The 26,139-nt window shown below is 34.2% G+C and overlaps 1 protein-coding gene across 2 annotated transcripts; it reads left to right on the top strand.

Annotated features, from left to right (window-relative positions):
* Positions 1–83: 83 nt before the first annotated feature.
* On the top strand, positions 84–26,139 carry LOC129265136 (uncharacterized). Of its 2 annotated transcripts, none has more exons than XM_054903128.2 (21): positions 84–282; positions 2,396–4,564; positions 5,033–5,405; positions 6,051–6,210; positions 6,947–7,100; positions 7,705–7,919; positions 8,380–8,851; positions 9,096–9,239; positions 9,546–9,721; positions 10,105–10,462; positions 11,006–11,197; positions 11,814–11,972; positions 12,604–12,778; positions 13,401–13,735; positions 14,036–14,243; positions 15,096–15,328; positions 15,654–16,260; positions 21,949–22,214; positions 22,806–23,015; positions 23,538–23,643; positions 24,106–26,139. In XM_054903128.2, the coding sequence occupies exons 2-21, from the start codon at positions 2,446–2,448 to the stop codon at positions 24,353–24,355; spliced, it is 6,912 nt and encodes a 2,303-aa protein (XP_054759103.2). In that variant the 5' UTR covers positions 84–282; positions 2,396–2,445; the 3' UTR covers positions 24,356–26,139. The 2 variants fall into 2 exon arrangements, with proteins under 2 accessions (XP_054759103.2, XP_063957762.1); XM_064101692.1 differs by having other exon boundaries at positions 200–282; positions 22,785–23,015.

Below are 26,139 nucleotides of genomic sequence, written 5' to 3'. Positions count from 1 at the left end.
GCATCGGTTTTATAGCGAGCACTGACTACATCATCATCATCACCGGTCCCGTGCATGTGACTGCGTTCATCGCTAGCAGCAGTTGTGTTTCGATTTCTCTCCTGGATGGACGTCCCTGACCCCCATACCAGACATGTTGCGGAATTTCTGTGTGTAATTTAACATCATCGTCAAGATCTTGCTTGGCGATGAAAGCAATCTACATGTAGCTGCGTTTGTTTGATTGAGGAATGCAAGCATTGTTTCGAGCATCATTGTTTGAGGAGCCATATTACTTTAACGGTCAGTAGTTTTTCAATCTTTATTATAATTGTCGTCCAACTTCGCAAGACACCACTACTAGTCTACTCCTAGTCCTAACTTTTCTTTCTTGGCAGTGTGAATTTTTAATTCTTAATCATGTGAATGCCTCGGTTGTATAACAGCTGTAAGGAGGCGTTTCTCTTCTCTCTACTACTGTACTAGCTTACACGATGTAGCCAGAATAACGTTAATAACGTTGCATGATCTGCATTCCCATTTAAACGAGTAGTATTTATTAGTCTACAATGAATGATAATTTTGTTGAATTGATGATCATACAAAGTCCAGTTTTAGATGAATGGGTTTTCAGGGATTTTCACTTATAAAAACCATGCAGTGGTTGGTTCCAACAGCAACACGGGCTTACAATTTTATGTCTGTTGTGGCCATGGGCAGTATCAAATGACTTGGAAAACTCTTATTCTCCCTTTGAGGCATATATAATGGGCATCGTAAATGTTGATTAGGCTCTCACACTATTTTATTACAGCTAAATGAAATAAGATCCTTTTGTAATTTTGCAGATGTTGCTTGGTGTGAACCCAAGATGCTAGGTTGACAAAGAAGTGGGGACTTGGGAAGTGTGGGGGAGGGGTGCACTTTCTTCTTTTATTAAAATCATGGGGGGAGGGAAAACTAGAAGGTCAGTTTCAACAAGGAGAGAATCATAAATATATCTTATAGATTTGTTTAAGTCTGCTTTGATTTTTGTTTTGATAGGTCAGATATATACTGGTAGTTAATGTTTGGATAATTAAAATGCATTGGCCATGATTTGATATTTTTTTCTACTCCTACCAGTAGGCCTATATTGTTGTATTGATTTTTCTTATGAAAAATGTTTAGCAACATAACAGTAGACCATAGATGGTACATTTTTTTTATTTCTCCACTCGATGAGCGATTGTTATTTGGGAAATGTTGGTCTATGACTGTATAATGTATGACCTTCAAAGACACAGCGAGAAGGAAACCTCTCAATTTTGCACTGTTTACTTTGTAGGATGTACATTGTAAATGTTGTTTTAAGCTTTTTAATTGTTGTACGTGAATTTTATAGTAGTTTTCAGAGTCACCACTGCTGCTATAAATCGCGTAACGCAGGCGAGACTGCCAGAGGTGCTCCACTTGTGTTTTTTTAATGATGAACACTATTCTGGGTATGCATTACTTAAAAGGCTCATATATTTGCAGTGTTAGTAATATGCAACAGATTAATATACACATGAAAATAGCTAGATATCAAAGATGCAGGTATCCTAGAGAATGAAATAATTTGTGCAAAAGGAGAGATAGTAATATTATTAAGTGATATGGCTGTTTGAAGAAAAAATATCTTACATGTATATCTCACAAAATGGAATTTGGTAAGAAGATTGTAAAAAATATTTACAACATTTCAATATGTCATTTAAGTCTTCTTAATAATGTTTTTATTTCCTTTAGCTTCTATACATAATAGGTTACATAACTTTTCTCCTGATAAAAATGTTATTTTCTCCATTAATCAGATTCATTCCATCTCCTCGTTTAAATTAAGGGTTTTTTTAACGAGTTTATCTGAAATATATAGAGATTTGGCCTGTAGCAGAAATCTATCCTGAAATTTTCACCCCATTCCATGTTTGAGTTGTAATGCAGGAAAAAACGAAAACATTTTAAATATTTTGAGAGGTGGCAATTGTAGAAAAAATACTGATCAATTTTGATTCTCCAAAACATGACTTGTCACAAATGTAAGATTGGTATTTTTTTTGGGGTGATAAGGCATCAAGAAGAAACCTTTAATTCTACTGGACTTTTAAAACTACTTGGTCTGTACATACACCCCATATGTAAAAGAAAATACACATTTTTAATGCCTTAACATATAAAAATGACATGAAAGAGTGCACATTGTGTAGATGTTGAGTTGAAATTTCACATCATATTTTCTATATAACGGTAATTGTCATTAGATACCATCCATTTCATAATTGAAAATGAAATGGATACCTCCTTTTGTTGTTTGTTTTTTAAACTACTTTTTTGTCTGTAACTCAAGTCAAGAGCACAGATTCATAATTCTCGTCACATTTTTTTTCTTCCTCAGCTGGATTGATATCTGACAATATTCCTTGATGATAATTTTGAGAAATCTCCATGAGCTACATCATGTATACCTTCTTGATCCTACTCCTGACCAGTGCATCTGCATGTTATTGTGATATTGTCATCAATGAAGTATGGCTGAGCCATAAATCAAACAACAGTTTGTATGTTGAACTCTACAATGATGGCACCAGTAACTTTTCAATATCAAACTTTTCCCTGGTAATATTCAATTCATCCTCTGGGATCGCAGTGAAAAGACTTCCAGAAGTTGTATTACCAACAGGAGGATATTATACTGTTGGTTCAAGTGATCTTTTTTCAGATGTTGATTTGGAGTGGACAGATGCTGCCCATGGAGATGGATATATTGGAGCTATTGCATTGTATGATGGAGAGGCTGGAACCATTCAAATTGGAATGGAACCAACAACAGGGTATCTGGAAGATGCTCTTGTCTTTTCAACTTCGGCATCTTCTAATGATTCAGTTTTGCTAGAGAACTTAAACATTGCCAAGGTTATCATCCAAGATCAGCTTTATCTTCAGCAGGTGAACTTATCAATTAATAGATGTTTAGATGGCAATGATACTGAGTTCTTGTTTGCTCTCATTACACCTAAAGAGAAGAATGACTGTAAGAATAGAATAGTTCCTTCACCAATTATCATAAATGAACTGAATGCTCTCAATCGAGGAGAAGATACCACAGAGTATGTAGAGCTGTATAACAAAGCTAATGTTTCAGTATCACTGGATGAATACACCCTAGTGTTATACAGTGGCACAACTGATAGAATGTATGGTGTCCTTGCCCTGGCAAATCTTTCCATCGAACCTTTAGGATATTTTCTTATTGGTTCAGAAAATGTAGTACCAAGACCTCAAAAAGTGATAGGACATGCTCTTGATGTGAACATATTGCAAAATGGTGTAGCTGCTGTTGCTTTGTACAATGGAAACAATAGTCACTTATCAGCTGGCAGCAATGTCACAAATTCATCGCTTGTTGATGCAGTTGTGTACGATAAGAGAGGAAGGTATGACCAAGAATTATTAGATGTTCTCACACCTGGACAGATGACGATCCATGAAGATTCTGGCTTTATCTCAGAAGATGAGTCAATCAGTCGATGTTCTGGATATGATCGCTTGGATGCATCACAATTTAGTCTAGCACATCTCACCCCTGGCAGAGTAAATGATTGCACAAGATTAGAGCCCAGCATTCCAACACAGGCTCTTCCTAGTTTTCCTCCAATCAATCCTGAAGCATTGCCATATATTGTAATAAACGAATTTAAAGTTGACCAGTCTCAACCCTTTGTTGAACTATTTGATGGTGGGCTTGGAAACGTGGCTTTGGACAACATACTCATTGCTCTGTACAGTGGAAGAAGTCTTGCAGTATTTGGAGATCCTCTGTCACTAAATGGACATTTCACTAATGAGAATGGCTTATTCCTGATTGGAAGTGCAGATATGGAACCTGCTCCAGATTATGTGATTCCAAACCTACCTCAGTTGGTAGGTTGCAATGCCATTGCCATACACCTTTCTGAGCTTTCCAACATACTTGTAGCTGGTTCTCCTGTTTCAAAGAATGCTCTCCTTGATGTTGTTTTGTTTGGTGAGGTAACATTCCCTCAGGATCAAGATCTGATAGATATCCTTACACCGGGTCAGGAGCCAGTTTCAGTAAGTACCACAAACCAATCATGGAGTCGGTGTAAAGGATGGGATCGTTTTATGCATAAAAGCTTTTCTTTAGGTGATGTGACTCCGAAGGCAATCAACCTTTGTACACCACCTCCTATTGTAATCAATGAAATCAATGTCCTTGCAAATGGGACCAACCAGTTTATAGAGATATATGATGGCGGTTTAGGGTCACAGGCTTTGGATGGTCTGGTGGTAGCGCTTTATGACGACACAAGCAACAGTGCCTTCAGGGTCATGGATTTGACTGGATACTCCACAGATGAAGCAGGATTTTTTGTGATAGGACCAAGTGAAAGGACCAATGTAGATTATGTTGCAGATATGATAGATGGCTCTTTTTTAGAGGAGGGACCTGATGCTGTGGCGATCCATGTTGGTCCTGCCAAGTACTACAGAGGCAGACAGGCATCTGACCTTAATCTGGTAGATGCTGTGGTGTATGGAACAGGTAAGTAAAATTTCAGTTATTTTTAATGTCAATCTTCTTCACTTACATACGTATATCTTCTCTGTGGCACTGGAACATTCTGAGTACACAAATGAATGCTGTGGCTAGCTATTATGAATCCACATTAGTTTGGACCACCAATCTTTGATGTGCCCTAAAGTACTCTGGCACTGCTGGATCTATTTTGCCAAATTATCTGATTGTATTTCTTTTTTTTTAAAGTTCATTGTTGCATCATTGCCCTTTTCACCTTTTATATTAAGTAGATATGGTACATCCTACATGCATTCATGTAGCAGATCAGTGTATCTCTTCTTTATAACATATTAGTAAGGTATATTCTTGATTGATCTAAATTAGTTTTATCCGTTTTATAATTGAAAGTTGTATATTTGTTCTCTTTCATCAGTTATCTCTGAAATATGTAATTCCTCAATATACTAATTGGTAAGTTCTCATCTTCATTAGATGACAGGCCAGATCTAAACCTCCTTCACTTGTTAATGCCAAATCAACATCATCTCAATGAACTTCCATCAACCGCATCGTCATCAGTAGACCAGTCCATCAGCAGATGCTACTGCTGTCTTCAGCGCAACCATTCTTCCTTTGGTCTCGCTCCGGTGAGCCCTGGTGCTATTAACATTGACTGCTTCATAGACAACAGGACATTCACAGAAACCATCAGGATGTATCATAAACAGCTTAGGATCAGTGAAGTCAAGTTTGACAATGACACATCGGGTGGTGGCTTCATAGAAATCTATGATGGTGGACTAGGAGGAGTTGATCTGTTCAATATCCTGGTTGATTGGTACACTGTAAACTCCAAAGGTGAAAGGTGAGATGGGGCTTGGAATTGTGGGGGTATGATATAAGATACTATTATGAATAGAGATACTCATTTGATAGAAAACTTGGTTAAAGAAATCCATTGTTAAATCTTGGTAGTACATTGATCTTCAATTTTATTCTGTATACCCTTTAGAATAATATTTCACCATGAAGATTTCAGTTACCCGTTAATGGGGTTGTGTCTCCCAGTACCCATGAAGCTTTTACACCAAATACTAACTAAGTGATAATACAATGAAACAGCTTCGACTATTAGTTGGAAACATTGAGATATGAGGTTTTTAAACAATGAAAACCAAATGTTATATTTATGTAATTTATATTTATATTTTGTTGATTTATAATTATAAAATGCAGAGAAAACTACACCAGGTGTTGTGCACTTAAAAATTATACTCCGGTATTATTATTAACCATCCTTTAAAATTACCAGTATGATTTTAGCTGATTCCTCTACTACTTATGGGACCATCTTTGACATATATTCTAGTATGAAGTTGAATATGTGTATCATCATTATATTGACTTTTACTTTTGCTATATGAACTTCTGTTGTATATATGAGAAATAGCTTAAACTAAATCCCCAGAAATGAACCTTTTCCTTGTTATTCCCTTCATTGTAAAAGTAGCTATTACCTTAGGTTTAGCCTGGATGACTTCAAAACCAATTCTGAGGGATATTTCATCATTGAGTCTCCATCTCCCAGTGTTCTACCAATCATTGTCATCAATGGTTCTAATAGTACAGAGGAGCTAACATTTTACCACACATCACCTCTTATGATACAAGTAAGATATATTTTATAGTAGCCATGAAGAGCATTTTGATTTACTTAGTGAGAGCATTATATTGAATTCATCAGGTTTATTGGTGATATGCCATTTAAGGTTCATAAGGTCTAGGTCATAGAGGACATGGTTTGTATGAATAAATAACCTCTATCTAATAAATAAAGCAAAAGTATACTTGGTTTATGAATTTATAGGACCTAGTGAAATCATGAAAGTTTATAATTTTAGAAGTGAGGTGTTCAATATATTTCACATCAGTCAATGCTAGAGGCCTAAATTTTTGACAACGCAGTGAGGAATTCATCTAGTTTTTAATTTTATTGATATTCTCTTGGGACTTGCCCACCATTGTGCCCAGGAAATATGGCTCATCATTATTCAGGGGTGTGAGCGTTCAGATTTTTTTCGTTTTGATTTTCAGCTTAATTTCAGCTTATTTTTGGCTTTCCTCTGTACAAAAAGTATGGGAGCTCTTTCAACTTCAGACTTTTTCTACAAGTTTCAGCTTTTGTCAGATCTTTTTATTTGTGACCACTCACACCCCTGATTATTGGATCTTCAACTTGGGTCTAAAATCAACCAAAATAAATTTGAAACTTTAAATTGTAAACATCAATGGATACAATGTTCTTTTGAACAAGTCCTGCAAGTCCTGCAACCTCTTACAATGAACAATCAGGTGTTGGCTGGTAAGTTTGTATTGCTTTCATCATGGTTTATCTTTTCTTCTCAGAGTGATGCAGGCCATGTTCAACTGGTTTCAGTTACATTAGAAAAGGTTCTAGATGCTGTGACGTTTGGAAGGAATGGTACAGATGATTTCTCATTACTCGGGTCTTTGGACATTTCTCAACCTCTTATTATAATGAACAATCAGGTGTTGGCTGGTAAGTCAACATTCACTATTGCTGGTAAAATAGCAGTAACATCCTTAGTATTAAAAAAAAGTTCATCATTTGTTAAACAAAATTAGTTGACAAATGATCTTGTACAGTTTTGTGATTGCTTAAGTTTTCAGGGAAAGAATAATGATAATGTACAAACTCATGAATTTATGACAATTTTATAAAATCAATTCAATTCAGAAGATATATGAAATCATTCTTGCAGTTGCAGTTATTAAGTTTTGCATACTCAGCTAAAACTGTTAATGCTATTGTGCTATAACACATGCTTTCCATAGATTTTCTGCATACTCGGCTCAAACTATTAATGCTATTGTGCTATAACACATGTTTTCCATAGATTTTCTGCATACTCGGCTCAAACTATTAATGCTATTGTGCTATAACACATGTTTTCCATAGATTTCATCCTGCATATCAGTCTCCAATAGGTTAAGATGAGAATTTCCTTTTTTTTGTTAAATAGATAATAGAAAAGTTTGTGGTATATCTCCATGTAATAGACCCGAAAATGACTGTAATCATTTCTGATCTTGATGTTAACTTTTACATTTATCTGTTTTCCTTTCCATATATTGCTCTTCAGGTTTAAATTCTATACAGCGCTGTTACTCACCCAAACCAAAACAACAACTAGCCTTTGCAACCTCCACCCCTACACCAGCAATGGCAAACTCCTGCCCGAAGATACCTATTGTGATTAATGAGATCAATACAGACAGTCCCATTATAGAATTAGGGGAGTATGTAGAGCTTTCCAGTCTTGGAATACCACATTTCCCCATCAATAATGTATCTTTGGTAAGAAGAATGTGATACTTTCACTTTTTTCATAATCAGTAATAACTTCCTAGTCTCATTTGATACTTATTCTCAATAGAGGGAAGTCCCCATTGGAAATATCTTTCTTGAATATGAGTAGAAAGTGAGAGAAATGTGTTTAGTTTGAAATAAGGAATTTTATCACTATTTTTGAAGTTCTGATCAGAATGGTCTCATTTTGTCTTTTATCTATGAAAATAGCTATGCAGGAGATCATTTGATATTCCCCATATGTTTGAAAATTTTGTTCCCTTTTTAATTGCACATTTGCACTGTCAATAAACAAATGTGCGAGATGAAAAATTTGATTTTGTCCTAAATGTATAACACCTAAATTATTTAGGCCTACATTTATTGATTATGTGGCATTGTCTAAACATGCATTGTGATGAATTAAATTTTGCTGGAACATTTATGGTTCACTTTCCTTTTACTTCAGGTGAGCATCAATGGGGAAAATGGGACAGTACACCGGTCCCTCACTCTCAACGGATACCAGACAGATGTGAACGGCCTCTTGCTGATTGGCTATAGAAGCCTTTCAGTCCCTCGCCCTGATGTCCCACGGTTCCGTCAGCCAGTAGGCTGGGTACTTGATGGACCTGATGCTATAGCCATCTACCAGGGCAAGAAGTTTATGTATATGGAGGGAACCATTCCTAACAACCAATACCTCATCCAGAAAGTAGAATATTCCTTTGAGAATACAACAGGAAACATGGATATGTCTATCAACAGATGTAGAAACTCCAGTGGAAATATTGTTTATGAGAAAGCTAATGTGTCTCCTAAGGCTGTCAATAAATGCCCTGCTTCAGAGGATATTGTGTTAGTCATCAATGAAATGAGTCTGATAGAAGGCAAGCAATTTATTGAAATATGGGATCTAGGAAATGGCTTCACTCTTCTGGGTAAGTATCTAATCTGACATACTACTGATATGTAATTTTATGTAATTAGGCAACAACAGTTATTTCTGTTGTATCTCTCTGTATTTTAAACGTGACATATTCTCATGTTATTGCTTAAGAACTACTAGTACTTAGAATTGATGGATCACAAAAAATATATATATGATATTTGTGTTAAGAAGGTTTATCAGTATTGATTGTGATTGGTATATTTCAAATATGATTTTTTTTTTAAATATTTTAGATGACTTTGTGGTAGTGCTTTATGGTGAAGGTGATATTGCCTATCTGACCATCCCTCTTACTGGATATCAAACCAATCAAGCTGGTTATCTTGTCATGGGAGAAGCAGTGGTAGATCCAAACCCTCATTATATACTCAATGATGGTAAGTATTTTAATTAATTTACTTGTGTTATGTTTTTGGGAATGAGATTTTGCAGGAGTTAACCAGTTTAAATGTGTCATACCATATATTGCATCCTCAATAATTGCAAGATGACTTCAGATTCTAAAAGAGAGATGATTGAATGTATGCTTGTATTTCTTTTCAAAAGATACAGGAAAGATATGTGGGAAAGCCTGTTGATTCTAAACAGTGATGAAACCTGACTAACATTCCATCCTTGATATATATCTGTAGCCATGATTCATGAATGTAAACTTCAAAATTGTTATTCCATTTTTAAAACAGGATTCATGAAGACAAACTATGGAGCAATTTCCTTGTACAGGGCACAAGGAAATGTAACTTTAGTCATTGGATCTGAACTAGTAACAGAGGGGTTAATGGATTCTATTGTGTACAGTAATTGGACCAATGGATCATCTACAAGATCAAGTCAAACTCTCACACCTAATTCACTGCCTGTAAGACATACAATTGATCTTGGATATGTAGCTTTAGAATATGTTGTGTTTAAATAAACCAAACATGAGAAAGTCAAATTTTGTACAATTTAAAAGCCGAATGATTCATTATTTTTGTGGTTAAGAATGATTTAAAGATTATAACACCTTATATGGAATTGAACTTTCTTGCTTAATAATAAGTACTAAACATTGTTCTGACAATGATGGTGATAACAGGCATTATTCTTTTCCATTTTATAAGTTGTTAAACTTCATACTCCTATAGTTATTGAAGTTAATGATTTAGAGATGGTATTATTCAATACTTACAAATTATAATTCTAATGCTTTAAAATTGCAAAACAATTATTAATCTGTTTTATATATCTTAAATGATGTAGCTACCATCAGACATGTTAGGAGGTTCCTCATCTCTTTGTCGATGCTTCTCCCTGGACCGTTTCATGATGTCACCATTCATTTTGTGCAACCCTTCTCCCGATGGTCTTAATCTCTGTCCATCTTTCATTACTGATATCATCATTAATGAGATCAACGTTGATCTACCCGGCATGGATGGATTAGAGTTCATTGAACTTTATGATGGAGGGCGGGGCAACGTTTCACTGAATTACACTACCCTGGTGCTGTATAATGGAGCTAGTAATATTGGCAGGTCGTATCTAGCTCTGGGACTTGATGGATATCAAACTAATTCTCATGGCTTCTTTGTAATTGGCTCACATCTCATGGGCAATAGTAAGAATATATGTTTGTGTTTACAATTATTATTTAGTCATCCGTTTGCAGAAAATAGTAATATGTTTATGTGTACCTGGAAATACATTTAGAATCAAAGTCGTTTATTAGATGCTGAGAAGTATTGTTAATGTTATAGGTTTATTTTCTTGAATTATATGGTGAATAAAAAACTGCTTTGTCCTATCCCAATATTTTATCATTAGGTTGATGATTTTTTGTTTTCATCTTTTTCATGCATCAGATTGAAATGAGAGCTCAATATTTTCTTGGAAATGTATTTAGTGAAATAGTTTTCTTATGTATTTGCATGTATTTTCAGCCGTGAGATTGATGGCTTTTAATAATTTCATTTTTGATATTTGCTAAGATGTTGTATAATTTTTTCCACAAATTTACACTGTACTTTTAATAATTTCATGCTGCCACCTGTAGATTAAACCATATAAACTCTTTCGCTTTCTTCTTTACCATGTATTCTTTTCTAATCTAATTTTTACAATATTATAATTTTTCATACTTATTAATCTCAAACTTTGTTAGATGCTGACTTGCTGGTTCATACTGCTACTAGAGGCTTCCTTCAAAATGGGCCTGATGCTATCGCCATTTACCGAGCTCATGTTGGTGCATTTCCATTTGGTACAAGTGTGACATCAGCTGGTCTGATAGATGCTGTGGTATATTCTACTAATAATAAGGAAGGTAGAAGACTTGTTGATGTTTTGGTGCCAGGTATGAAAATAACTCATTTTCTCTTTCTCTGACTGTTTAGAACTAGTTGTAAATGTATGTGAAACAATTTAGAATGATGTCTTGAAAATATTCTGAATGACTTGATAGATTGTGTAAACTGAACAGTTGCAAAGAATATTATATTAAAGAGATGCATACCATTCTCTGCATTTCATATGTAAGTAATGAATGGAAGGTACATGGGAAGTGGAAGAAAATGAAAATGAATTATAGTGACTTTAAAAACTGCATTGAAGAAAAAATAGAGTATGATTTGAAAAGAAATATATATCTAAGTGTTTCAATATTTGACAGATATGCATGTTAAAGGTTCTTTGTCATTATGATACATAATTAATTATGTTCAAATTAGAAACTATTTCCAAATAGAGGTAATATCTATTACATTCTCTCAAAAAAAATATATTGTGGTGCAGACAGTTTGTATGAGCACCTCAACAATTTTTCATGTGTTTCTTAATAGTTGACCATTAAAACAAAAAAGCACAGGATCAACTTTACTCTCAGCATCATATTTTATGTAATTTTAAATTATTTTCGCATTTTGTAATTTCTATTTCTTCTGTCATGTTCCTCTGTTTTGTTTTGCCTCCAGGATACTTCACAATCAAAGAAGACCGAACTCACTTACAGTATGATGAAAGTTTGAGTCGTTGTCATGGAACTCAGAAACGTGACCCAACAGTTTATGCCGTCACTGTCCCAACCATGGGTGGAGCCAACAACTGCACTGCATTCGTAGACTTTGATAGCAGTATGTACTGTCTGTATACATATCAAATCTATTTTGAGAATGTTGTAAAATTTATGTTGGCTATCATGTCTGTTCAGTTTTAGTCAGAGAACTAAGCTTTTGAAGATAAACTTTTGGAATGGACAAGTGATGTCATGTAATGACAGCACAAATCACAAGTATCCTGAGAATGATAAGAAAAGCAGAATTTATAATGTGCCATCTACTAGTATCTAGTAAACTATAGAAATATAGTTCAGAAAGGGGATGTTACAATATAATTTGTAGTCAGAGTAAAATATGTAAATCGAAATATAAGTAAAGCATAAGTATAGAGGATTCAGTTTATTTACTCTGGATGATTAATTTCAAATCCAAATTTATAAAAGTTATTATTAAGATTTGCCTGTGTTGATTGGGATTTTATTATTGATAATGCTGTTACAATAATAGTGATAATATATGATTTTATAATAATTGTGTGGTGCTTATTTTCATCATCATCAACATCAGTACTAACATTGTTTTATTGTTCAGTAGCTTTACTCATTTTTAAAAGAAAATTGTAATTTATATTATATCTGCTTTGTATGTGTACTCTTTATCTAAATACGAAATCTAAATTTTTGTATGCAATGTTTTTCTTCCCCAGCTCTTATTATCAATGAAGTATATGCTGCTGGAGATACAGTAGATCATCATGGAAAGTACATTGAACTATATGACCATGGAGTGGGTCATATATTACTGAATGGATTCTTACTTGTATTCTATGATGGCAGCAATGAAGATCGGTCATATTATGAATTAGATCTGTCTAATAGATTGTGAGTAAAACATCTTAGTTTAAAAGTGAGAGGCATATGTGTGTCTAAATGTGTAGGAGTGTTTGGTGTATTGGTTGTTAATTTGCAAGATGATCAAGCTCAAATAATTCTTTCAATGCTGCATTTTCAATGAAGTACAAATGTTACTTAATAACTCGTAGTGACACAGTGATAATCTGTCACCATGTTTGTGTGTTTACATACATGTAAGGTATATGCATTGGAAGTATATTGGAGTTAATTGCTCTTTATCAGTGTGCTCAGTGTTGAAATGACCACAATGTGTGTTTATCCAGAAAGTATCAAAGTGCAGTTTGCAAAAAAAAAATTGAATTATTATTTAACTTCAGTTGTGCAAATATTTTTGTGTTACAATGTTTCATATGAATTCACTAGGAGGTTATTACTTGGTACAAAATATCTTATTTTCTCTCATTCATAGTATTCACATTTCCATTATCTGTTATTTCATTGAGTCATTGATAATTGTAAATATTTGAATTGGGGAAGGTTTATTTTTGTAATGCTTGTTTTATCTTATCAATAATTTATTTATCGTTTAACTCTTTAATTCGTTAAGTGTTTATCATAACAATTACATGAAATCTGCTTGTATTTATAGCACTAACTCTGATGGTTTCCTGTTAATTGGTACAACCAGTGTGACACCTCTACCTGATATAGTCATCCCTGATGACATCCTACAGGAAGGATCAGATGCTGTAGTCCTGTACAGAGCATCCCCAGAGGACATACCTAGAGGATCCATCCTTATCCTAGAGAACATCCAGGATGCTGTCATATATGGATCATCCTTGGTAGCTGATAGCTCCCTTATGACGTCTCTAGCTCCTGGTCAGCTCCAGGTCATGATGGAGACAGGGAGTGCTGCTTCAAGGTGCCTATCAAACCGGACGATTTCCATGTCTGCATTTATATCAACAATGCCTACACCAGGTTTGTTGCAATGATACATCTCTGATATGTAATTTAGGTTTATCTTTATGAGATAAGGTCCTTATGTATATATTTATGTTAAAATCATATCAAATGTGAATATTTTACCACATTTGTGCTCTTTAAGGGCTGCTAAGATAATCAACCATCAATACTTTGTGTGTTAAAGCCCAAGTGTAATAAAATATATAAATTCTAGGATGAAACATTTTTATTTAGACAAACAATGAAGACAGAAAATATGACTTACTGTCTTTGCAAAGAATACTAGCCCAATTTTTGCCCATGTTAACTTTTCAGAGCAAATCAACAACTGCACTACTCCTGATGTGGTTATAAATGAAGTTTGCTTGGAAGATCAAGATGGTGGATCACAAGAGTTCATTGAACTTTATGATGGAGGTCAAGGGTCAACACCATTGGATTCCTTAGTCTTGGTACTCTTCACAGGGATCAATGGAGGAAGGGCATATAAGACCATTCCCTTACAAGGACAGAAGACTGATGAGTCAGTATATATTCATTTAAACTCTTCTATTTAATTGGATAAAAAATGTGTTAAGGAGACTTTGGCAGTAATTATTATTTGATATTGAAATATTCAGGTATGTACTTAGTGAGACTGGCCTTCATTTAGTTTGCTCTGTGAATAATGAATGAGGAGGTAACGTCTTTATTGAAAGTTGCATTTCAAAGTTGAAAGCTTATAAGACTTAATGGTAGCTGGGTTAAATTTAAGCCAATATAGGTGCTTTGACTGTCCCCTTAGTGTGCACAATCTAACGTACTTCTCATTAGATTTGCTTTATTTGGTAAATATGATAATTTACAAAAAATGCACCTGTGCGAATGTGTTAGTACTGATGCAGCATACTCGGGGACATTTACAATGTGGGACAAGTAGCGTCTTATGAATTACATTGTGAAAACCTGCAATGCCACTACCATTACAAATTGTAAAATTGAGAATAAGTTTTTTTAACGAGTCTGTAATATGAAATAGCAGTTGAAAGTTTCTTCAAATCCAACGATGTCCTTGATATTTGAAGACTAAACATGTGACTTGCATATGCACTCATTATTAACCACGTACTTGAACCTGTTTAAGTGTTATTCTTAGTATTGTTCATATGATCATTAGTAGTACATTCATATCTACTGAAGATATCGGAACAATGTTGGCCTAGTACATCCTCAAACTCAAGAACTTTATCAACTCCTACATGATCTTAGAATGTTATATCCATGTATTGTTTATGTACATAAAAAAAATCTAGAGGAAATTAATTACTAAACAATTACATTTTTTTCCATTGATAAGATTGCTAATTCTCTTATTTTCTTTTGATTTTATCCAAAGGAATGGATACCTTCTAATAGTCACATCTCAGCTCTCATTAAACGGTGACATGCTCGTTGGTGATCTGGGTCAGAGCTTCTTAAGGAATGGAGCCAATGCTATTGCTCTCTATAGAGGAGATCACCATGATTATAAAGCAGGGATGCCTGCTACATCATTAGGTCTTCTTGATGCTCTGGTATATGGAGATATGAATCGTCAAAGCATGACATTGATAAGACAGCTCTTACAAGGTTATATGATCAGTATATTTTACTTGAATAGGTTATTTTCTACAATTTGCTTGACATCAATATTATTAGAGAAATTTGACATATAGGTTCTAAAGCATCGAATGCAAATCATGTGAGGCCTGAATAGCCCTTTTTCTTTTTTTTTATAAACATGAAATTGGTCAAGGGCTTATTTTATAAATTATTATAATGGAATTGATACTGAGCAAATAGTTTATTTCTAATTTTCACCACAGGCCTGGGTTGAATCAAAAATTCTCATAAGATATTCTTGTTGTAGAAACTGAATGTTTAACTAGATATCCATTGCGTTTATCCCTTTTAGGTCAAGCTCAGGTAACAGTCGGTAGTAACTTCTACCAAGGATCAGAGAGCATAAGCCGCTGCAAATGCTGTCAACCTCTGCTTTCATCTGCTTACAAATTACTACAACCATCACCTAAGCAACCAAACTTCTGTTCATCAAATCCTCCAGTTACTCCAAGTCCTGATGTAGTAATTATCAATGAGATTAACCCATTTGATCCATTGACCGGTGGCAAGGAATTCATTGAGCTGAAAGGACCAGCAAATATCACTCTTGACAGATATTCAGTGTTGATTGTGATGGAAGATGATGATTCTGCTAAGGTGTCTTACGTGGTCGACTTGTCTGGACAGTCACTGGATGAAAAAGGTTTCTTGGTCATCGGAACTGATAGTCTGGTACCGCTACCAAAGGTTACACTTCCTTCTGTAACTGATGGAGTTTTGAAGACAGTAGGGGGCGCTGTAGCTCTCTGTAGAGGTAAACCTGTGGATTTCAGAGTGGGATCTATGGTTCCAATGGCCAGGATAGTGGATGTTTTGGTTTACAGAGGACATAATAGACCTGAGAGCAAGGCATTGAGTGAGCTTACATCAGATGGGAAAGTCATTGAGGAAGAATCAAGGTGAGACTGAAACTTCATAAACTCTTCACTCAAGTATTGCTTCATCTCAAACACCCCTCAAGTTATTTTATTTTAATTAAAGATATTACATATTTTGGGGATGTTAACTTTTATACCCCATATGCATATTTCATCTGTTAATAAATTTTATTTTTGTGAATGGAAAACGTTGAATTGTCACTTTTCTTTACAAGTATACATTTAACATGGTTATCCAAGGAGTTGTTTATTCATGATTTTTAGTTCAGATACATTCGGTTTTCTCCAGATTAATCATGACCTGCACAGTTTAGATTGTAATGGTACAGTTAATCTCTTTTCATTAATTTAATCTGATACTATTGTAGTTAAGGATATCCTCTTATAGTTTGCACTACTGATCTAAACAGCCTTCACAGGTTATAAATAACATTTATACTTTACGGATGCCAATTTATGATATGAAACTTTGTAATGAAGAGTTACCATAAAACTTTATGTATAAATGGTGAATTATCGCATGGTCTAATACCACTTGGTCTACTTATCAGTTCATCCAACTTCACAATCTAAACCCATTTCGTCTACAACCTGTTCGTCTAATATCCAATTTGTCTAATTCCCACTTGGTCTAATATACAATTTGTCTAATTTCCGTTTGGGCTACTAACCAGTTGGGCTAATTCTCACTTGGTCTATTATCCAATTCATCCCACTTGGTCTAATATCCAATTCGTCTAATGAGCAGTTGGGCTAAAACCATTTAGTTGAATTTCCAGTTGGTCTAACACCACTTGGTCTAATTTCCACTTGATCTAATTTTCATTTTGCCTAATTTTCATATGGTCTAATGACTGTTTGGTCTAATGACCACTTAGTCTAATATCCAATTGGTCTAATGACCACTTGGTCTAATGACCACTTGGTCTAATATCCAATTCGTCTAATTCCCACTTGGTCTAATATCCAATTTGTGTAATTTCCATTTGGGCTGATAACGAGTCGGGCTAATTCTCACTTGGTGTATTATCCAATTCGTCTAATTCCCACTTGGTCTAATATCCAATTCGTCTAATGAGCAGTTGGGCTGAAACCATTTAGTTGAATTTCCAGTTGGTCTAACACCACTTGGTCTAATTTCCACTTCGGCTAATTTCCACTTGGTCTAATTTTCATTTTGCCTAATTTTCAAATGATCTAATGACTGTTTGGTCTAATGACCACTTAGTCCAATATCCAATTGGTCTAATGAACACTTGGTCTAATATCCAATTGGTCTAATATCCAATTGGTCTAATATCCAATTGGTCTAATGCTCAGTTGGGATAATCGTCACTTTGTATAATTTTTATTTGATCTAGAATTAAGAAATATGGTAATGAATAGATAAATACACCATGAATCAGTTAATACATGTCGCCATGATCCGGAGGGGTAGAGCTGGGGTAAGGCTGGTGGGCACAATCTTTTACCTTTTTAAACTTGTTTCCTTGCCCAAAACACTTCAGAGAGTGCATTGAGCCCCATTCACTACCCCACACACCGAGGCCATCGTGACGATATTTGCCTTACACTGAGCTGCGATTTACATGAAATGGCTTAGGCTTGATTTTTATTTTGTTAATCATTGTCAAGTGTGGAGAAACAAGTATTACATTAAAAATGAAATGTAAACCCACTTTAAATGATAAAAACATAGCGAAAAATGCTGGATATGTCTGCAATTAACTTTTGTTCAGATTCAGTTATGTCCTCAGATCCAGCTGGCACAAAAAGGGTAAGGGTTGTGCTTACTAAGTGTTGAAAGTTCAATTTGGGTGGCAAAATTGTTACAAAATGCTTGAATGTATGATCCGTTTTATGTCAATCGTTTTATGTCAATCCGTTAAAAGTGCAAGGGAAATGTATGAGAAATGTTTCGCAGGGTAAGTTTGATTTTTGACATAGCTTGAAAACGAGCATTTCTGCGCAAACAGATTTCTGCGAGCTTTACAAAAATGGACAGTGCTTACTCAAGTGTAACATTCTGTCATAACTTCTACTTTCATTGGATAGATGAGAGCCAAACCCAAGAATATATGTGAAAAAATTACCCACATGTTGTATATTTTTTAATTCCCAGGGCTTTTTCAAAGTGTAAACTTCTTTTTGATACGCACTGTATAGATGATGAAAATTATATCATACTCAAAAGTCTCATAATCATTACATCATCGCATGCACATTTACAGATACTAAGTATTGGGTTAACAATAAGTTGGGGACTTTGTAGCTTATAATGGTCGAATGGCGAGGTTTCATCAGAATTTCATTATGAAGAAAGGAACAAAAATATAATGTAATTGAATGTGTGGTTACGTATCTGGTAAAAATGTTTATGCCTCTTTTATAATCATTGTTATGTACCATTACAGACGATACTTGAACTTGACGGAAAATGAGCAAATAGTATGCAGTTTGGGGGATTCCAAATGTTACAAAGCCATTAGATCATGTAATTGTGTTTTGAATATTTTGTTAAGTTATTTCAATAGTTAGTTTGGAGGCAAATAATAGACCAGTTAGATTCTGGGCCTTCTCACACGTGAATCTTGAATCATCATTGTATTGATGATTGCAATTCGTCTTCAGAATCATCGGACCTTTCACAAGTTCACTCGAAAACTGTGATTCGAATTCGAATTCCCAAGCAAAGGTGGTGTGTGTCCTCGGTGACTTGACAATCATAGCACTGCATCAGTACAATGAGTGCATGACAATTGTATTATCTACGGAAGTGCCTGAAATGACACGTAAGCTCCGCCCCCAAAAGATGTTTTGGAGGTCAAGCCTTTTACACGTAAAATTTGTACCGTAATTTGTATGAAACTTAACTGGAATTCACCTCTGGAGTAGAGTTTGAATTTGTGATTGTGATTAGCGTTCGTGATTCTAGTTTGGTTTCACACGTGCTAAAAATTTGTCATTGGACTTATTTTTCACTGGAATCATACCGGTAATTCAAATTACAAATTTTTTTACCTTGTGAAAGGGCGGATAGTTTGATCACTATACAGGTTTATTGGGTTAGCTGCGACACGTGAATCTTGAATCATTGTAATGATGATTGCAATTCATCTTTAGAATCATCGAACCTTTCACACGCACACTCGAAAACTGTGATTTTAGAGAAACTTAAGTGAAATTCACCTCTGGAGTAGAATTTGATTTCGTGATAGTGATTAGCATTTGTGATTTTATTCATGTTCAGGTTTGGTTTCACACGAGCTAAAAATTGGTCATTAGCCTTATTTTTTACTGGAATCATTATTCAAATTACAATTTTTTTTACCGTATGAAAGGGAGGAACATCACTGCGACCATCTTGGTAGCAGCCATGACTCATTCTTACCTTCTTCATAGAAGTGATCACATGTAATAACATAGTATAGTCTATGCTTGCAGACCTTTATCAGTTATAACCACAGTAGTCATTCGTCTTATCTTCTCATTCTGTTTTTTTATTCTACTTCTTTGCCTCCTCCCTGAAATGGATTGACAGTGTTCCCAGCCCTTTAGGGAAATCAGGAAAAAAAAATTTCCAGTCGGAAAAAATCAGGGAGTTTGATTTTTAAAATTATTCAAATCAGGGGAAATGCCTGAAATAAGGGCAAAATCAGAGAATTTTGATCGGCCTAAAAGTCGAAAGCACGATAGTCAGACTCTGTTATATTTTGTTGCATATCAAAACAACATCCATTAAATGACAGGTTATGGTGGTTTTTTAGTGCAGCCTCTTTAACTACAGTACAAGTAAAGGACAAGTCCACTCCAACAAAAAGATGATTTGAATAAAAAGAGAAAAATCCATCAAGCATAACACTGAAAATTTCATCAAAATCAGATGTAAAATAAGAAAGTTATTACATTTTGAAATTTTGCTTAATTTCACCCAGCAGTTATAGGCTCATCCTGGTTGGTATATGCAAATGAGGAAACTGATGATGTCACCTACTCACTATTGTATTGTATTCTATTCTATTATATGAAATATGTAGTATTCTGACTTTCTCCCCTTTGAAATCAAGTTTTATTCCTCCCTGAACATGTGGTAGTAACATTCTTTAACATTATGTGGTTCAGTTAAGTATTACTTTACTGTCAATTATGTAAATATTGAAATATTGTACAATTCAAACAATCAAAAACAAAAGAAATAGTGAGTGATTGACATCATTGACTCTCTCATTCGCATATTACTGAGTTGTGCATATAACTGTTTTGAGAAAAACTTTAAAATTTCATAACTTTCTTATTTTACATCAGATTTTGAAGAAATTTTCAGTGATTTGCTTGTTAGATTTTTCTCTAAGTTTATATCAACATTTTCTGGGGTGGACTTGACTTTAAAGATAATAATACATGTTATTCACCGCAACAACTTAGAAAACATGGGAACCTGAAAATGGGTTTGAATAATTTTCAGGGAATTTTTAAACTTCAGAGAAAAATCAGGGATTTTTGTTTTCTTAAAAAGCTGGGAACCCTGATTGGGTTAAGCCAGCCGTTAACTATCTACAGTAGATCGTATACATAGAGGTGGATAAATAAAAACTTATTTTTTCCACCTCTATGATCGTATATTAGTGTTATTTTACAGAAAATTTGCATATTTTATTGTTTTTCACCAAAACCTAAAAAATCTCCTTAAATAAGCAAAAAATACCCAAATTTTTTTTAATCCCCAAATATTTTTTTTCAGCCCCAAAGGCTTTTTTGAAAATTCAAAAAATTTCAAAATTTGGGAATGGAAATATACGTCCAGTCACTCAGACTGTACTCCAATATCGAGGGGTGCGTGTGTGAAGATTCGAAGCCGGCGCGCAGAAAGTAACTTAAATAATTTCACCAGAAAAATGAAAACGAGTCACCAAACTTTACAAATTAGACCAAGTGGCATGTAGACGAAATGAATGTTAGACTATCTGGAAATTAGACAAAGTGGAAATTAGACCAAGTGGAGATTAGCCGAAATGGAAATTAGACCAACTGCACATTAGACCAACTGCATTTTAGACCAACTGCTCATTAGACCACATAAATAATGGACCAAGTGAGGATTAGATCAACTGGTATTAGACCAACTAGTATTAGAAACCGACTATGGAACGAACTGTTATTAGACCAAATCAATTAGACCAATTAGTGACAATAAAATACATTAGATGAAATGGCAATTAGACCATATGTAAATTAGACCAAGTGACGATTAGACCAACGGGGCATTAGACCAATTGGCTATTAAACAAGTGGTCATTAGACCAATTGGCTATTAGACCAAGTGATCATTAGACCAATTGTCTATTAGACCAAGTGGACATTAGAGTAATTGGCTATTAGACCAAGTGGTCATTAGACCAAAAGAGAATGGGACTAATTGGGTTTAGCCCAAATGTTGTTAGCCCATCTGATGATTAGACCAAGTGATATTAGACCAACCATCAGTAAACCATATAAATTAACAAAATAAGCAAAGTATATTCTGCCATTAGATGTGTCTTTTCTCAAAGACTATAACATATGCCTCTGTGTGATTATTTGTCTTGTCTATTATGTCAGAACTTGCAATGATGATATGATAGTAATCACCTTAATTTGAAAGACTTACCTTGATGTTCTTGTGATTTCTTGAATTTGACTTTGATCTACAAACTCTTTGTCTTGTCTTAGCTACCTTCCTGGAGAGGAAACAATCTCACGATGTTCCTGCTGTGATATAAGAACCACTAGTGCATTCATGCTTTCCAGTCCAACACCAGGTAGTGATAATACATGCCCCAAGGTAGAGTATGGACAGACGATACAGCTACGATTAGAGGATGCCGACTTTGATCAGTGGCAGGGAAGGTTACTCTGGAAGGCTTCAGTCAGGGATGCTGTAGTCAGAGGTGTCAAGGAAGAATGCAAGTGCAGGTTCAATTCAAATTACCTAAAAGGTATGGCCTCAATCTCTATTGCATAACAGGATAGGAAGACAAATGCCATTTGAAACAATATCATTTGTAATATCTACTCTGCATGTTTCATTTTACAGTGATATTAATTACAATGTGTGTACTTGATTCAGAGAAGAGGAAATACCCCCATTGAAGCAGGAAGATGACATTTATTTAGGAAATAGATTCTCCATATTTGACAATTGAAATGATATAGAATGAAATGATGTGGAAATAGTGCTTATCAAGTATAGCAAGTGTCCAATCTTAGAATATTTTCAAACAAACAAAAGTATGCTATTTATAATGTAATAGATAAATGATGAGATTTTGTATGGTTTAGTGAAAAATAATATCTTGCATTGAATGTTCTGAATTAATTTATATTAGAATGAATGTAACAAAAATAGATGCCTGGCCTTCTATTGTTTTGTATTCTACAACTTTTATAATTTGATCATAATTAAGGTTCACAAGTATCCAAACAAAATACCACTGTAACCTTGAAAAGATTGAGATGAATATGATTTTGAACTACATGTTTCCATATTATAATTTGAATTGGAACAGTTTATTTAAATTCATATCCAGATGACAAACTTTTGAACGGAAGTGTTATATACCAAGCCAGTCTTGCAGGATTAACTACTGACCAGGCATCAGATCTCTTTGATGCCTACACTAGATTTGTGAAGAAGACTGAAAGCTTGGAGATCTATGGTGTCAGGTACCAAGTAGATAGAGACTGCTATATGGACTGCAAAGTTAAGGGAAAAAACATGGCTATTCTCCACCACCCAGGTGTGTTTATCTCTTGATTTTGTTAATATGCAAAATCAATCTTTACATACATTTATGGCAGCTCAAAGTTATAAGCAAGTAATAGATTAATATGAATCATTCCTGATTGTTTGATTTGTTCATGGCATGGTGATATGAATAATAAAAAAGATGTTGACAGATTCTTGATAATCAAATAAGTTCAAATCAGATTTAAATTAAAGTAAAAGAAGTTGCCTTAAAGTTCATTTTTCAAGCCTTAAAAGACATATTTGTACGTAGAAAATTGCTAATTCTAGATAGTTTTCTGTGTTTCTTACCAAAGTGTTCCTGATTTAAGTTACCTGTAGAAATATGTGTCACAAATTAAGGTCAAGTTATTATTAGGTGTTTTAAACAACTGTGATTGAAGACTTATTGACATGTATTGGACAGCTCTGCCAAGTCTGCTTGTAGCTATTGACTATCACCTTGTCTTTCCATGTAATTGAATTTCCTGTGTAAATCCAAATTCTTCCCTTTTTAATTTGCTGTTGTGGCCAGCCCCAGCTGTGATTGTTGGAGTCACTGTTACAGTCATCATAGCAGTCATATTTGTCCTAGCTTTCTTCACATATATGAAAAGAAAAAAAAGCAGTAATATCATGGGGTAAGTCAAGTGGATCATTATTATCTTTGTATGGTGTATTTTAGTATACTGTTTCATGCTGAAGTTAGTCATCAGATCAATTATTTTCTATGAAAATATGATATGTTTGAAAGATAAGCATGCAAAGTAGATTTAGATTATAGTATATTGTCATTTAAGATGCGTGTTTACATTGACTCTTATTCATTGAATTTTCTATAAAGTCATTATAAAGTATAGTGGAGATGGTAGGCTGTTTAATTAGTCTGTGATATAGACAAAAAGAACAAAGCTAATCTCTTTTGTAACTTTTTGTATGATTATTCCTCAAGTTCAAAAGGTATTTTAAGTATCAAGCTTCCAGTTTTTCAATTAGGAGATAAATAATTCCATTTTTACATAATGTAACATTTTGAGGATATGGGTCTATCAAAAATTATGACTACTAAATCTATTCTTTTGTCCTTTTCTTCACTTTCTTAGATCTTTTCGATGGTTCAAGAATAATTCTGAATTTGATGGTGAATTCCGGGTGACTGATGCCTGTCAGCTTGAAGATCTTGATGTACTCTCCCAGGTAGCTAATAGTGATAACTTTGTTAATCCAGTTCGCACCCTTCCATCAATGCTTCAGGCCAGTTACTCAGCTAGGAGGAAGGACCAAGGTCCAGATCTTGGGAATGAACCTATCAGTGTGGATCTTGAAGTCGATACAAGTATTAGCTACGCTTGAATCATGTGTGATGTGGCAGATGTTGATGATAATTTTGAGTTCTGGAAATAAGTGCTATTAACATCAGCAGCAGCAAATTTCCACACATTTGAAATCAAATCAAATTACCTAACGTTCAAAACTTTGTCAAGTCCCTCCAATGAATGATGATCTAAGGTGTTGCTCGAACAGTTAAACACAATTTCAGAAAGAAAAAACAATTAGGTACTTTCATTTTTTTTTTCATTACTTTTTTCACATTCAAACAAATAAAATATATGGCTCTATATCATACTTGTACATCTCAAAACAACAAGAAGGTAAGATTGTCATGATAATATACTGCAACTTTGTCAAAGTTTAAACACTGTTTAATCTGATTCTTTCAATTCTGTAGAGGATTACACCTAGCAAATGTTATATTCACCTCATTAATAAATGTTTTTCCTGTTCTGTGTTGTTGTTGATTTAATTTCAATTATTTATACCAGGGTTGAAGGTCATTGCAACAAATAAGATTAGCACATTATTTTGGTGCAGTGCCTTGTTTCTTCCTGTATGATTGCCTAGGAAAATGAATATTTCTCTCTATCATTACTGGCACAGATCGAGGGCTATGTCTGCTCCCATTATTATCTGACTTTAAAAGACTAGAGACAGCCAGGTATTTTTGCTTATTATCATGAAAAAAAAAGTGTTGGTACTGACTAGATGTTACCAGTACCCTTTTCCTTCATAATTTTACTCTCATTTTGTAAGATCCAAAAACATGAATTGCTTTATAATTGTTTGCTTGCATTTGTATTTTGTTTCCAGAATTCCAGATTAGCTTCATTGTATTGATATTGGATGATGGTCACAGGAAAAGATTCATATATCATATAAATTGAATGTGAAATCCTTTGTAACCATGAGGTTTTGAAAATAGTTACTGCATTCCTTATTTTTTATAAATTGATTAAAATATTGTAAATCTGTGTGTGATGGCTATTTGCAGTTTAGAAAACAATCAAATGTGGCCATTCTGTCCTTTTCTTGAAATAAAGAAATAAATGGTTATGTTTCTATAAAATTAATAGACTTGTTCAATGTCATGTAACATTAGGGATAGAGTATCTTAATTTCACAATTAAGCACAATTTTAGTTTCCTGGCTAACTGTGTACAATACATTATAATTGATTGTAAATTAATTGTATGTCTATATGTTACAGAAACCTGGTGTGCTAAATACCACACCTATTAGTGAATTGAAAAAAAAATCAACAGTTTAATGCCTAGCCGCTGTCCTTTGGCAAGATATTAGTAGGTTGCAGTTAGCTTGCTAGATGCATTTCTCATGAAGGGTTTCATTCACTTTGCCTAAGTAAGGGTGTTGAGTAGTCATATATAGATACATTTTGAGTATGATAGAAGAATTATAGTCATGTTGATGTCTCCTGTAATGGTACTATCCAAGTACAGTATTATGACATAATGAAGGGTGACCTTTTATTCTATTGTAAATACAGATGTAAATATTGCTTTTTATCTACCCCTCTTTCGTAGTGATGATCAAATCAAATTTAGTTTGATATTTGCTCGTAAGATGATATATCTATCAATTTGTAGAGGTACAGAGTATTGAGCATTGGAATTTATCTGATAGATTTCATTACTATATCCTTGTATGTATGATTAATAGACGAGGTATATTTGTAAAGTAATTACACCTGATTCATTCTATGTGACATTGCTCTTTATAAATTGGACATTGCAAACAAAGCAATGAAAGTTTAAATCTTTTTATAAACTTTGCACTGTTTT

Source organism: Lytechinus pictus, chromosome 7 (genome assembly GCF_037042905.1).
Source record: "Lytechinus pictus isolate F3 Inbred chromosome 7, Lp3.0, whole genome shotgun sequence".
NCBI classification, from domain to species: domain Eukaryota; kingdom Metazoa; phylum Echinodermata; class Echinoidea; order Temnopleuroida; family Toxopneustidae; genus Lytechinus; species Lytechinus pictus.
Note: the sequence above shows the minus strand (reverse complement) of the source record. Positions and strands in the feature narration are given on the sequence as shown.

What these genes read in the sequence shown, in the direction of transcription:
- LOC129265136 (XM_064101692.1), top strand. Translation starts at nt 2,446, where the DNA reads ATGAGCTACATCATGTATACCTTCTTGATCCTACTCCTGACCAGTGCA. An exon ending in CATCACCTCTTATGATACAA is followed by an intron (nt 6,211 to 6,946) that starts GTAAGATATATT and finishes TTTTCTTCTCAG; the next exon opens with AGTGATGCAGGCCATGTTCA. An exon ending in TCACACCTAATTCACTGCCT is followed by an intron (nt 9,722 to 10,104) that starts GTAAGACATACA and finishes TAAATGATGTAG; the next exon opens with CTACCATCAGACATGTTAGG.